Genomic DNA, 16,034 nt, shown 5'->3' on the forward strand with positions numbered 1-16,034 from the left:
TGGTTTTGTGGCCATCATGATCATAAACACAAGGAGGGTTCAATTATTCAATTATCAGGACACCTCAGGGGAAAAAGTATCATTATCTCATAAGTATCGATCGATACTACCCTGTATTTTCTTGGATCGGATCAATACGAAAATTCCGAGCACCTCCCCCCTCTCTAATAATTCTAAAACTACTACCACTACTTCTAATAAATTATTACCATTTTTCCACAGACTCGTTTGGTGGCGCTGGAAGCCGAGCTTTCCCACATACAGGAGACGAGCCACCACCAAAGGAAACGCATCGCCGATACGCTTAATGGGCTGATGAGGGACCTGAGCGAATTCGGCTCCATCGTGGGCGCCCGGGACATCAGACTGGTAAGCATTGGAGGATGAAAGGCGAACCAGGTGCCATTTAAAAACCTCTATTCTTTTATATTCATGCAGACACTTTTTAATTATTAATCATGCACAGGAAGCTGCCCGTATCAAAGATGCAGGTGTTTATTTATTGAACATACTGTACTTCCTTTTTCAGTATAATAAGCACCCTGTACTATAGAGATTCCAGGTCACAACTGCACAAATGGAACCCATTTATATTCCGGTTTAGAGACATGATGTTTTTGTGGCCATCATGTTACGTTTGGTCTGACGGTACAAGTATTTCAGTGTTTTCCATACTATAAGACCCCCCAAAAATGTTTTTTTGTGATATATGTTATAATGCGCACCAGACAATAAGTAGCATGAAATTAAAACCTACTTTGTATTTGATTCATAGGTATCGAAACGTCGGAACCAAACCTTTGGTAAAAATTCATACAGTTGTAGTTGTTGGGCCTCTGCGAGTGTCTTCAGTTACGTTTCGTGTCAAGGCACCCACAATAAATACCAACAAAATCGATAAACATCTACTTCCATGTGGTCTGTTTTCATGGGGTCTCTAATGCCCTCTGGCGGCCAAATTGGGCACTGCAGCTCCGGACCACGGACCACTCCAAGCAACCAAATCCAATCTTCTATCACGCCAGCAACACAAGCACATTTTGCTTGTTTAAATTCAAATCATTTATTTCATCGAACATAATTTAACACCATAACATCTGGTTTCACCACTAAAATTGATGGTTACTGTGCTGTGCTCACGTCAAAGTATCCTGTTTTGTGCCAGATAGACAGGTAGGGAATGATGTCTCAAAAAAAACTGACTTCTTTTCTTCTTCTTTTCTTTAGTTGCTGTTTATTCGGATAATGGTCTCAACTGCTAATTCTTTTCTAAATCTAAATTATCTAAATCTAAAAACAAAGTACAATAAAGTTCCGTTACCTAACTAACTATACAGATAAACTGAGACATGCTATTAACGATTCAGACAAGAGTAGCTAATTTTGTACGAAATGTTACCATAAACAAAAGTATTCTTTCAAGTAATCACAATATGTTACAAATTACAGATTATATTTGTCCAAAGCAACAACAAGAGAGGCTTTGCAACGAGCGTTAGAAAGTCTGTGCTGCCATCGAAGATTTGCGCTTCTCTTTTGCTTCCTTTTAGAAACAAAAAAATTACATGTTAACCACAGAAGGCACTCCAAGACCACCCTATATGTTTTTCAAAGGGAGAACGGTTACCACGTACAGTATAATTTCATTGTAAGAGTAATTTTCCAATTTAATCCACCCTATTTTGTGGTCTATTAGGTGCAACCGATTATGAGGTGCACTTTCAAATTTCAGGCCAATTTGGGGGTTTTAGGTGCGCCGTAAAATATGGTACAAATTTTACACAATGTGAAGAGTTATTGGTATCTACATGCATGGAATAAGACCAAAGGGTTTGTCCAAGACCTCAAGCTCCAATGAGTCAAGAAAAAATATAAGCTGAGCACTGGCCATACATTTCCCCTCAATTTACTTGCTGTCTTGTCGGAATTGATTTTTTTATCCAACCTCAGCAATGCACTTCAGAACTTAGTTTGTGGATGCAAGAATCTTGGAAAAAGTGGCCATTTTTTTCTGGCAGAGTTCGGACTTTATTTTCAATCAATCACCTTTGCTTGTGTTTGCAGTCAACAGAGATGACGGGCGTCATCGAGGAGGAGTTCACGCTCGCCCGCCTCTACATCAGCAAGATTAAGTCGGAGGTGAAGTCCATGGTGAAGCGATGTCGCCACCTCGGCGGTCTCCAGGTTGAGTGCCAGCGCAAGATGGAGGAGACGGGCAGGGAGTTGTCCTCCTGCCACCTCCTTGTGGCACAGGTGAAATGTGATGAAAAGCTTAAAGCAACAACTTCTATCATGTTATTCTACATCAACATCTGTATTCAGAACCACTGTGCTATCCTCAGTGTTGGGCACGTAACTGATAATCAGTAATTAGCTACAGTTACTAGTTACTTCATTTAAAAAGTTATTCAGTCACCCCCAGATTACTGAAGCCAACCACCTAAAACTGCTTTAAATAGTCACATAATAAAATAAATAGAAGAAAATGTGTACACCAACATATAGAAGCAGTGAAACAATATTTCTAGGCTTGTGCAATTTTCAAAGCATGCAAACGAACATAAACATTTTGTCTCTGGGCTTCAAATGTCTAGAAGACCTCCTTCTCCTTTTCTGGGTACTGTCCAAGACATTTTTTCCCTCCAGCTGTGGTGTTTTGCAAAAATGATTATCAAAAAACATAAAATTCAGTTTACTTTTACAGTAAATTCTGTGCTCTCATTTACCCTGTTGATTTCCCGTTCTGTTCGTTGTTCCTGTTTAGACCACGCACTGCTAACCATTTGCCATTGGTGACACACAGCCAAATATGCACATATGAGCTGACCGTACAAAAAACAGATGATCAGGGGTCTCAAACTCAATTAACCAGCAAGGGTCTGGGTAAGAGTCAAGTCAAGTCAAGTCAAGTCATTTTTATTTGTATAGCCCTTAATCACAATTAGTCTCTAAGGGCTTCACAAGTTATTACATATAAGAAGTTTAGGTTATTTGTATGCTATAGAGTAGAAGTGAGTTTTAAGCCTAGATTTAAACATTTCCACCGAGGTTGCAGATTGGATCTCACACAAGAAAAGTGTAAAAAACATGAGTCTTATTAAATACCTTTCTACATATATTCCACACAAAATAAGATCTATTGAAAAAACATGAAGAATAATATGAAATAATATGAAAATCACAAATAAATAAATTCATAATATGCATAAACTGCACTCACATTAAAGGGACAGTGTGTTTTGGGGTGGGCAGATCAATAATATCAATAACAAGAGGTTCTTGGATCGGATCGATACTATTATCCTGGGATCGATATTTTGCCCCTCCACCGATTACCTCAAAGCGCTGCTTTGTGCACACAGCGAACTTCCTTCTCTCTCGCCCAGCACACTCGGTTACTCTTTTTTATAAATGCCCAAGTTAGTGATTGACAAGCACACTTGTAGCTTCTTCCAACTAACCTGCTAGAGGAGAGTGAAAGAGCAGCTATACTGATTCGCATTCATCTACCAGAAGTAAAAAATGACTGAGGTTATGGAGCATTTAAAGTTGTCTGCTATTGGGGCAATACCCAAAATGTATATGAAAATGAAAAAAAGGTTAATTTGATGCTTAAATAGCTACTGTAAAAAAAAATTAAGTAGCTCAGCTTAAGCGACGAGGGAGGGGCAGAGTTCAATACCCTTACAGCCTTTGGATATAGACTCTTGGTCAGTCTAGATGTTCTGGCCTGTATTGACTGGTATCACCTCCCTGAGTGCAGCAGGTGGAAAAAGTGGTAAGCAGGATGGTGCTGGTCTTGCAGGATGTTGTAAACTCTTCTCAGACAGCCATTGGTGCAGTTGGTGCTGATCTTGAGAGTTGCTCCCATAATTCTCCAGGCAGCTTTCCTCACCCGCTGGTGCGCCTGCTGTTCAGACTTATTGCAGCAGGAAAACCAAACTAAGAACCCGTACGTCAGTTCACGGTTCTAAAAGTTTACAATCTGTCATGATTACTGATTCGGGGCACCTGCGGCTGCCCCTTTGGCGCCAACAGCCACGGGACCTGATTGGCTGTTGGACCCTTCTTAAACTCCCGTCCTCCGAAAGGAAGCCGTCAGACCGTCTGCGAACCTATCCTCTCAGCTAGGCAAGCGTTTGTACTCTCTGACACTATCCTGCCCTGTTTTCCTGCCTTATACCTGTTGCCGACCTTTTTCTGGACCCGTTTCTGTTTTGCTCCCCCGTCCTGGCCATCGACCTGTTTTCTCGCTGCCAACGACTACCCTCGCTCGACACGTTCCTGCCATCTGCTACCCGTGTCCGACGATCATCGGATCGTGGATGCAAGCACTCCTCTCTTTCTTAATCAAAAACTGAGTAAAACGCTATTGGGTCCTGTCTCCGTTCCTGGCTTGTGACACAATCAGAGGTACGAGGATTTGAGTGTTCCTCAGCTTCATCATATACTGTGGAAGTTGTAGTCAAAGAGTTAATCTGTATATGCTGCCATGGCAACGGAGTGTTTTTCGTAAATTTGAAGTTGGCTATGGTTACCTCCAACACGGTGCAAAGACTGCCCATTGAGATGTGGCAACCCGGGAAATCAAAGGCAGATTTTACACTTGAGAACACATAGTTTTTCTAGATTTCAACAAAGGAAGGTTTATTAACTACCACAAAACAAGAAATGAGGGCTGAGGCACGAAAAATGATTTTCTCCAAACAGAGGTCTGGTTTTGGTGGCAGGTGGAGCCCTTACTCAGGGGTTCCAACGGTTCTTCTATGTCCCCTTCCTGGGGCAAGAACAGCCTTAGGCACAGAGAGAGTACAAAGTTAGTGACAAATCTTTAGCGCTCCCAAAAGTCATTGTCCTGTCTGGGTTATGACTTGTTGTCTACCCAAATAAAAGGAAGTTCCTCTTCTTACTTCCAGAAAAGATCCGAACCACTGGTCGCTTAAACCAGCCTGGTGATCTTTCCTTCTCTCTGGGAAACTGCCCTTGAATGCCGCCCTCTGGGTAATTCACGGATTAGCCTCACGTGTGACCATTCCCAAGAGCCCGTTGAATATATGTACTGGGAGGTAATGGTTGCCCTATAAAAAAGGGCATATCTGCCCACCCAGCACACCCTGCCCTATAGGGCGGGAACTTGGGTTGCCTCAACCATAAAAACACAAGAGAAAGAAAAATGCATGGGACTGGGAACAAAAAAATCACTGATATGTTTATAATTCAGTAGATACCTAAAATAAGGAGAGAATACATAATGGATTTTCAACATGCAAGGAGAACAGATGAGGTCTTAAACCTCGGTTAAGAAATTCCAACCTGTTCTAAAAGCCCTCCCTTATTTATCTTTATTAAATATCCCAGTGCTAAAAAAAGCTAAAAGATGTGAAAATTAAACAAACGGCACCATAATTGTCCAACACTGACAATTATGTAAACAATGTATACCAGTTTAAATAATGTCCCCCCCAAATTTATGACAATCAGTGCTTTTTATTTAGATTCAGGACATGAAACATAAACTGAAATGTTTTTATTTCAGCATTGAGTTCCAAATGTGCTATGTCCATCGTGAGTAAATATGTGCATTCAAGTTACTGTGTTGCAAATCCTTGGCCCGCCCTGGGCCTTGGCAACTCACGGTGCAGCCATTGAAGTGAACAAACAAGCTCCTGCATCAATTCTCGTATTAAACGCTCCACGCATCTCTGAGCAAATGACAATCGTGTGCATTAAACATAAGTCAGCACTTCCATCAGGCTGTGTTTAAAGCAAGCGGTGCTCGCCTCAGGCCGGGCCAAAATAATTCCGCAAATTGGCTAACGCACACGCTCCTGATGATTAACAACGCCAGCTTCAACAAATCCTGCCGTTTTGACAGGCGTACGCGTCCTGATTAGCAGAAAAGGCTTGTTCCTCACATTTGGCAATTGGAGTCCGTTTGCACTTAAAATCTGCACTTGTAGCAGCCCTGGTTATTACATTGCTCCTTTTGTGCCAGCTGGGTGCATTATCCTCTTAAACATTTGCCCACTTGTACATTTTGCACTTTCTTCAGTTGAGTAAATAAGCTCGTCATTATAAAACCATACATTTATCCAACGTGAGTATTAGACTCTGAGGTGATTCTATTTCATGTCAGGTGGAGTGCAAATTTAGTGGATACATTTATCCTCGCTCGGTGTTCAGAATAGTTAGCAGTCGAGTGCTCACTGGAATGGAAAAAGTTCGCAGTAAAGCATTTCATATTGCAGGATGGTCTCATAAATATAGTTGGGAACGTACGACCATTTACTCTGTTGTTTACTATCCTGTAGTATTTGCCACACTAATTAGAAATTCTCCCCTAGAAGATGGGTTGATTAAAATGTATCTAATGTAGACATTTGAATCAGTTTTTAAAATATATGTTATCATTACATTATTGTTAGTTTGTGCTATGTATTCTAACAAACATTAACGTCTAATATTTTAATATGTTCACAACCAGATTATTTTCAGAGCGATACCAATACCCAATACTTGAGTAGTCATTGATACAAATATCACATACGATACCCTTAGTACTCAATAGTCTCTTCACTAAAACAAACTTTTAACTGTAATACCTTGAAATCCAGATACATTTGTTTTTAAGATTGTTTTTCTTCAACATAATTTTGTTAAATGTTAAATGGTCATCAGGAGGCAGCCGATATACGTATCGGCTACAATCGTGACCAGGTATCGATACATGCCCAAGGATGACATATTTATTCCACTATAAATAGTGTAAACAGAGGCTGGAATCCCACGCCAGTCTACATAGAGTATCACATGTCTTTAATCAATATCTTTTTCATTTATTGAATGGAAGCGTTTGTTGCTTAATCCAAACAGTGACTGTTTATAAATTATAAATATATAATGATTATAAATTAGTTAACAATAAGCATAATTTTAAATATATTTAGAAGTGATTACAATGAGTACCTAAGGCTAATGTACCTTTTTTATAAATTCACTGAATTAAGTAGAATTAATAATATCATTGAAGGATACCATGCCGCATTTCAACATACTGGCTGATGCTTGACTTTCAATCAGGAACTCAAAATGAGACACAAATAAATTATTCAATCAATATTTATCAACATGTGTGTACACAGCTGCCTACCTAAAGTAACTAAAACGTAAAAAAAAAAAAAAAAAAAAAAAACTAAAAATCTAAGTCCTGTTTTTTATGTTTTTTTTAAAAAGCGTGTGGATAGAAGAGTTCTCGGTTGGTTTGGACACATGGAGAGGATGGATGAGGAGCGAATGTTGAAGAGGATCTACAGAGCAGGAGCAAATGGAAGGAGACGAAGAAGAAGGCCACGATTGACGTGGATGGATGGTGTTATGAGTGCACTGCAGGAAAGAGGTCTAAATATAGTGGAAGCTAGAGCTCTTGTTGGTTATAGGAATGAGTGGAAAGGTGTTGTAAAAGGATAGTGGGATGTTTAGAAATGTTCTAAGGGATGGGCAGGGCACCTTTATGATGCGGCAGGGGTAAACCAGTGAAAGCTATCTGGCCCTGCTGTTGAACAGAAAATATTGTTGTGACATGGCCGCTTTCTTGTGTCACATTTCATCTGGCGGGAAGAAAACATGACTAACTTGGGTGCCGAGGTGCTTAACTTGTTTGGGTGTTAGGGCATTTGGGTTGGCCATGGTCCAAAAAATTTTGTGTTTGTTTTTTGCTACTTTTCCCCTTTTATATTTTCTTTGTTTTTGTATGTATTTGCTTGCTGTTGGTCCCCCTCTTGAGGGATATGACCAGGGTAGATAGATAGATAGAATTTTTTTTTATAAACTAGCCCAAACTAGGACCTTTTTTATATGTCCACAAAGGTGCGCTAAATACAAACAAACCAATATTGACGCAGTACACTTAGCGAAGTTTTGAGCAGCGCAAAACTTTTTCGCGCTGCCAACCGCGTGTGATTTTCCGACCGCGTGTAAAGCACTGCTGTATCTCGTCTGTATGGCGATCTCAAAGCGTCCAACAGCGTCCGCTTCACAGGCAGAAATTTCTGGCCGTGATTCAGCCTCGATACAGACGCAAACGGCTGTGTGACCGGGCCCTAAGAACTAGTGTACTTACAGAGTTAATTGCAAAAGAGTTAAAGCAGATAGTCTGAGGGATTCTGTAGCACGAGATTCTGTTCCACTAGACTGAACACATAAAAAAAAAACTATGCGCATGTTTGAAGAATCAGCATTGACATCATCTGTCTTTTAAAGTCACAGCATGTTTAAGAACAGGGGAATCCACACAAAGGGCAAAAAAGAACATGTGTAAAACGAATGTCATATTTATCCCTTAATAGGAATGTACTGAAATGTTTGAACGAAAAAAATTATTTAAATACCGTTACGACAAAATAGTATAGGTTGGCAGGTTCATGTGTGTATCTATGTGTCTTTATCACTGCTACTGTTGGAAAAAAACATCTGCTACTATTTGATGAACATTGAACAATGACCAAGTTGACATCTTTGTGTTTTTGGTCCCAAAACATCATTGTGTAAGTAAACATCCCTCATGTGTGTGGTTTTGACTTGTTTTGTTTGACTTGTAAAAAACTGACACTAATGAAAGGGTGAACAGTTTCTGTAACTGTCAATCGTAAACTCGGACCTTGGAGGTTTTCAGTCCACTTAACTGAGATTTGCTAATCTATCGACATATTTTATCATAACATGCAATAATATCAGTTTCAGTATTTTTAGCAGTGAGTCAAGTTTAAATCCTCCAACACGGGACAACCTCCACCCCCTCCCCAATCCACTATACAGTACATATTTTCAGTTCCTTCAACATTTCTGCGGTACATAAGAGTTTAATTGTTCTCTGAGGGCCAACTATAACGGCTCGCTTCCTTTTGTTTCCAGCACGAAGCCAAAATCCGCCTGCTGACCGAGTATGCTCAGGACGTGGAACGCAAGAGGAGACAGCTAGAAGAAAGCTACGACTCCCTGGCGGAGGAGTTGGCCCAGGTCCAAGCTGGAGGTACGCTTGAAAAATGCACTGTTAAGGTTGACAAAGAGCCATCAAATCGGATCTAATGCCTTAAATTTTGAAGACAAGATGGTGATGGTTTGCTTTTGTACAGAGCAAATATTGAAATCTAATCTTTTATTCATGATTTGAATGTCAGAGCCATAAAAGAATGTACAAACTCTAGCAAAGGGACAAAAATGTTAAATTGTCCTACCTTAAGTTGTGAATGAAGTCCATCCGCTGCTCCTTTTTAATTAAAGCATCAATCGATAGGTAATCCTTCATTATAATAAAAAATGTCCATGCTATGATAACAAATTTACAGAATGGCTGGACTTGCTGTTAGCTTGCTAATATTATGACCAATTTTATGGTTTGAGGCTCAATCATTGGTCTCACTATCGCTCTCTGCCATGAAGCAAGATAATTGGGTGCCTCACATGGTTACAGACTAATTGTATTAATACCATTCATAATATAATGTGAAAATCAAATGATTTTGAAAACAGAAAAAAATTGTGAAGTTTAATGAGAAAGAACAATAATGTATTTTGTATTTCATTTTTCCAAGATGAGACTACCTCAACGACCTCCCCTCACTGGATGTCATTGAATTCTATGCCCCATAGGTTACATTTTTTTACTCTGTGTAAGATTAATTTTTAATATGTGCATGAATCCATGACTATAATGTCTATGTAACCTCTCATGCTTCACGAGGAAAATAATCCAAACCTTATTTTATTCCATATTTATTCTATTTTAAAGAATACAACTGCACTTGAAAATATAAAGTTCAATTTGGACCAGGTGGAAACATTTGTTGGCCTGGAGAAGGACGGGCGCCACCAGGCTGTATTTGCTCAAGACCAGGGTTGGGTAGGGTTACTTTAACTGGATTACTTTCAATTACTTTTGGATTACTCCAATACCAAATATGCTAATAAAAGACAAAATAAACTAAATATGAATAAAATTATGACTCACAACATGTGGTAAGCTTTCTCTCCTGGCTTTGATCTCTTTGATCTCCGGCAAAACTAACATAAAATGCGACATAAACAAAATGAAAATAAATCCAAACAGCTTGCCAACATCATTTTTGCCGTTCCATGTATTCCGTTACTCCCCAAGCCTGCACAAAATTTAGTAATTTTATTCATATTTAGTTTCTTTTGTCTTTTATCAGCATATTTTGTATTGGAGTAATCCAAAAGTAATTGAAAGTAATCCAGTTAAAGTAACCCTACCCAACCCTGCTCAAGACACACAACAGGAAATGGTGCCCATACGACCCTAAGGGAACCCACCAACACTACCATATAGTATAAAAGCCACACTTCATCTTATTGGTGCTCAATAAACAGGAACCCTCATACAAAATCCCAGTGCATATAAAAAATAACTTTCAAAGCACGACACAGGGAACTCATTAGTCCCTGAAAAGCAAATCTAATTAAACATAACAACGTTGACTTTACCAGCGCTGGGTTTACTCATCTCGCTTTCTTGCTGGCTCAGGTCAACGAATAAAAAAGAACGACGGACCAGCAATCAAACACGTATTTACACTCTACGGAGAAGGAGGACCTTATCGATGCCTGTCAGAAGGAAGTGCGTTTTTAAGATGCAATAAATCCACGCTGAGAGCAACTTCAGCCCGGGACGACCCTTCGAAAAAACGTGCAAGAACAGGGGGCGAGATCCTTAGTCAGTCTATTAAATATTTACTGTCGTCTCACGTAATTGAATGTGAAAGGCAAAAAAAGTCAAGGAAGTGAATGGAATAGGATTAGGTAAAACAGCTCGCCAGGTCAACACCTGAGGGTGTTTTTTATAGGAATTCAATAAAAGGCGAGTTGAAGGTATGCAGCCAAAATGAAATAGATGCTACTCTGCTACTCCAGATATAAAACAGATGTAAATTAGTCTTCGGCCTCTATTCTGAACTAATTAAGCTGACTATGGTTCTCAACTGTCAAATCAAACGTTTGGAATTTGTTTTCTGCGTGCACTTTTTTGTTGACTTAACATAAATCCCTTGACGCTTTATGATGCCTTATTTAGATTTTTTTTGTACTTGTTTTATCAGACCAAATGAATTTCCAATCCATACCTCAACACTACTACAAAGTACAGATAAAGTACAATTGGCAGGAAAAAAGATGGAATAAAGGGAGACGCCTAACATGGATTTTTTTTCCATTAGATTGTGTTATTAATTAATAATAATGTTGTATTTTAAAACCAGCCACAAAAATCACTTGACTTTGCAAGTTTCACTATCTTAAAATGAGACGGGAATTGTTTTAAACCAATACCCTGGTTAGGTATTTGGTTTGCCTATCCAGCGTACTGTTTGAGTTAGTCCAAACAAGCCAGTGTAACACGACAAAATCCCAAAGTACAACTCGATTGATCTCTATTATCATCTATAACAATGTAGTGAACATTTTTACAATGAGATTAAACATGGCACTCCAGGATAAACACGTAATAAACTAAGATAAAGATAATGTAGGGAAAATAATGAATGTCAGAATAAATCGGCAAAAATACTGACAAATTAGTTGTTAGAGACCTTCCAAAGTTGTAAAATAAAAACTAGCTCGAGAACCATGAGCCGCTGCTTCCTTGTGCACCGCCATTTTTGTTGAATATAGAAGCGAACACATGCTTAGCTGCAAGAAACACACACACACGTCTGCATATTGTTCTAGAAACTAACATGTTTTGTTTCTTGCTAAACCCACCATTTCTGTTTCGTGAAAGCATTTCTTTTGAAAGAAAAAAAAACTGACGTTATTCTGTGGTATGATAATGTGAATTCAATAACTTTCACAAAATTAGGGCGACTGGTGGAATCTAATGGAAATTATAAGAGACTCTCACATGTTAACATATTTTCTTTAAAAACACTATGGCAATGTATGAATTGATGGCATACATTTTGCTTTTGACTTCCGAGCTAATGATAAGTCAGGCACATTTTACCCAATCATTATATTGGTGTTTAGGCGTGAATCGTTCCAAATACCGATCTTATGGGTAATAATCAAGTACTTGGATCGAATTGCTACTACTTTTCTGCTTTGCTCCCACAACAATTTCTTTAAATCTACCATAGGTTCATAATGCAGCCCCTCTCTCTTTCGCCCAGTGGCCTCTGCAACACTCGATGCTTGTCAGTCAACTTGATTTGGTCTATTTTAGCAACCAGACAGAGCTCTGAGTTGCGTCTGTGAGCTAATCAGTGTGCATGAACGTGTGACGGAAAACCCCTCCCAGAAAATAATACCGCGCTGCACAAGGACAAACCAAAAAGCCGGCAGCCATGTCAACAACCCCAAAATCCAATCATGTGATTTGTGCGTGTGTGTTTTGCAGAAAGTGTGTCACGGTTGGTCAGCGAGGGGAATGACTCTGTCCAGGGATGCTGTGACAGCCAGGTAACCATAACAACCACAAGAGAAAGTAACCTTAACCCGCGGCCATTTTTCACATCGCTATCAGGAAACCGCAGACTGCCAGTGTTTTATGACCGTGTGTGCAATAAGGTCTGCTTTTTTTTTTTACAACAACGGCATGGACTTTGTTTGTATTCTATGCAGTCTGTGTCACTTCTGTCTAAACTGATTTGCTGTTTGTTCAATGCTGTGTGAGGAGACACTTGCGAATAAACTCCTACAGTTTGCATTTTGAGTATATGAACTGAAAAAATGGCAAGTAACACTGGACACAATTTCATACCCCGACAATCATAAGATTCCGTCCCCATAGTGAATATCCTTTATATAATAAGAAATAGTTGTAATAGAGTAAACAGAAGAACTCTAGTTTGACTGTACCATTGGAGTTTGATGTGTATCATGAACAGTTGGTGACATAATTTTTTTCAGTTTACATACTCGCATACTTTTTGGCTCTTTTTCCCTATAAAAACGGCTATCGATTAAAAAAAAAAATCTACCGCTTGTTCAAATTTAAACAACAGAAACCTTGACTCAAAACTAGCATTTTAGTCTGTGGCAGATTTATGTTAAAGTGAGACCAAGTGTTTTCCATTTGTTTGTTTTAAATATTCTTGGGACGAATTGTGTTTCGAGCGCTAAAATAGAGTGTGCAATAAAATGTATAACATTTTAATGCCAAAAGGTTGGCATGAACGCAGTCCAATGCCAATACCTGCCTTTTGACTTATCATTGATACAAATACCATGTACCAATGCCACTACTACATAACATAATGTACTTCTGCAAAAAAATACAGATAGTTTTGAAAGAACACCTTTAAAAGCCCAACATACCATTTTTTTTGTTGGTATTGGATTTATTTGATGGTAATCTTTCATTCCTAATTGTTAAACGTCAGCCGATACTGTTATGGAGCACCAATGCGAGTACCATTGCTTTAAAAAAGGCTGGTATCAGCATTAATACCATACCTGGTATTTTATAAACACAAAGTGTTTGTCAGAGCAGATAAAACAGGTCAAATGTTTATTCACAATCATGTTTTACTGAAACGTGATTTTTGAAAGTAATCTTATATATGTATATGGCGGCAGTGGCTCAGGAGGTAGAGCGCTCGTCTTGGGATCAAGAAATTGCAGTTTACATGTCGAAGTGTCCTTGGGTAAGACACTGAACCCCTAATGCCCCAAATAAGCAGGTTAGCGCCTTACATGGCTGCACGGCCGCTACTGGGAAATGTGAAGCACACTGTAAAGCGCTTTGGGAAGTCTTGACTTGAAAAGCGCTATATAAATGCAGATCATTTCAGATCATTTCATTTCATCTGAGTCCTGATCAGGAGTCAATAGCTGTTTTTGATCGAGCATCAGTGATAAGTTCATATTTTAAAAGACACTCAAAATAAGGAGAGAAGACATCAATGAATGTAGAACAGGAGAGGACCGTACAAAAATCTTCAGGATAAGAAAGTTCCAATCTGTTCTAAGTGTCCTCCCCTTCTTATTAAATCTCCCAGGCTACTTAAACATATCCGCCCTAAAGGATTTGGTAATCAAAAAACAGCAACATGATTGGCTGATAGTGACAAGGATGTGAACAAGGCAAATCCCTGTTAAAATTAAAACGATAGTGACAAATAAATGTCAATATAGCAAACAAACTGGCATGCTATGCAATCTCCTTCACAAATGTCCTATGTTGAACACAAAAACAATCGGCATCTACAAAATCTGAGCTGATTTTCTATCTAGTGTTCGTATCAGGACATAAAGGGCTTTCAGTAATAATCATATTTTTATCAACATATTTTAAGTGGTTCATTTGTGGGAACAGTAATGTCATTCTGATTTACTCCCCAAAAATATTTCGGATACTTTTGTAAAATACTCTTGAAATGGGTTGATATTTTAATGATTTTTAAAAAAATCTTCTCAGTCTTTATTGACCTCGGTAAACCGTTTAATATGTATTAAACAATAACAAAGTGACCTTTTCTTAAAGAGCACCTTTTTGGAGTGGTAGCAAATCTGTAACATCACTGAGAGATTGTATGTACACTCCAATGCACAGCTGGAATTTTCCATACAGATGTCTTAATGGTTCCTTTTATTTGCTAGGTGGCTCAGAGGGCTGCTCAGCAGCAGATGGAGTTGCAGCGTGAATCGCACAAGGATCAGATTGGCCACCTGCGCGACAAGATCAATGAGCAGCAGAGGATCATCAACGACTTAACCCAGTGGGTGCCTCCGCCATGACAGTTGGGAATTGGAAGAAGCGCTAATTGGAGAGAGTCTTTTTTTTCCGGTTAAGGCAGGAGTTTATTCAGGGCCCTCAAGGTAGCAGTTACGGTGAAATGTCACAGCTCATCTTGCCGACCTACTTGGGAAAAAACATCGTGTCCCATTGGCACACGATTTAACTACCGGTAATTTGAAGTACAGCGCTCCCTTTACTGAATTTGATCCCTGATCGAGCTTGTAGCTAAGAAGTATTCAATCTTGAATACATTTTCCCCATAAGAAGTAACTGAAAACCAATTAAACAGGTTCCGGCTTCCAAAAAAAACATCCAAGTTAAGCCTGAATAGCTATAAAATCTTCCTGATCACTGAAAACACGTTCAAATAGATATTGAACATAAAAATCTGTCTATCTGTATCACAAGCCAGGAACGGAGACAGGACCCAATAGCGTTCGTTTTACTCAGTTTTTGTTAAGAAAGAGAGCGGTGCTTGCATCCACGATCTGATGATCATCGGTCATGGGTAGCAGACCGCAGGAACGCGGAAGTGGCACTACCGTGTCGAGCGAGGGTAGTCGGTGACAGCGAGAAAACAGGTTGATGGCCAGGACAGGGAAGCAAAACAGAAACGGGTCAAGAAAAGAGGTCGGCAACAGGTATCAGGCAGGAAAACTGGGCAGGATAATGTCGGAGAGTACAAAAGCTTGCCTTGCTGAGAGCATAGGTTAGCAGACGGTCGGAGTTTAAAAAGAGTCCAACAGCCAATCAGGTCCCGCGGCTGTTGGCGCCAACAGGGCAGCTGCAGGTGCCCCGAATCAGTAATCATGACAATCTATCTATCTACCCTGGTCATATCCTTCGAGAGGGGTGACCGACAGCAAGACAAACACAGACAAAAACAACGAAAATAGAAAGGAGAAAAGGAGCAAAAACACACACAAACATTTTTGGACAATGGCCAACCCAAATGCCCAAACACCCAAAGTTAAGCACCTCGGCACCCAAGTTGGTCATGCATTCGTCCCTCCAGATGAAAGGCGACACAAGAAAGCAGCCATGTCACTCGGGTCAGGGTGACACAACACACTCTTCTCTTCAACAGCAGGGCCCGACAGCTTACACTACAACACGTATACTTGATGTCAGAATGGGGTTTTATTTCTCCAGCTGGAACCAGAAGCAGGAGCTTGAGCTAGAACACCTTCACGAAGACTACGAGCGTCTCCGAGGCCGAGAGCATCAAAAGAGCAGACGGCTGGAGGAGCTGACGTGAGTCACCTCTCTTTTTTGGGGGGCCCGC

General features: G+C 39.7%; 1 protein-coding gene across 2 annotated transcripts in view; it reads left to right on the plus strand.

Moving 5' to 3' along the window:
- Positions 1–16,034, plus strand: part of kif5ab (kinesin family member 5A, b) — a 128,910-nt gene that overhangs the window by 80,480 nt on the left and 32,396 nt on the right. For both annotated transcript variants that reach the window (XM_088338826.1, XM_088338827.1), the window contains 6 exons: positions 223–369; positions 2,065–2,253; positions 8,911–9,028; positions 12,407–12,468; positions 14,611–14,729; positions 15,902–16,003. In XM_088338826.1, coding sequence (XP_088194952.1) covers positions 223–369; positions 2,065–2,253; positions 8,911–9,028; positions 12,407–12,468; positions 14,611–14,729; positions 15,902–16,003 — 737 coding nt within the window. The remainder of the gene's footprint in view (positions 1–222; positions 370–2,064; positions 2,254–8,910; positions 9,029–12,406; positions 12,469–14,610; positions 14,730–15,901; positions 16,004–16,034) is intronic.

Source organism: Urocampus carinirostris, chromosome 6, assembly GCF_059441175.1.
Source record: "Urocampus carinirostris isolate Australia breed hairy pipefish chromosome 6, RoL_Ucar_1.0, whole genome shotgun sequence".
Taxonomy (NCBI): Eukaryota; Metazoa; Chordata; class Actinopteri; order Syngnathiformes; family Syngnathidae; genus Urocampus; species Urocampus carinirostris.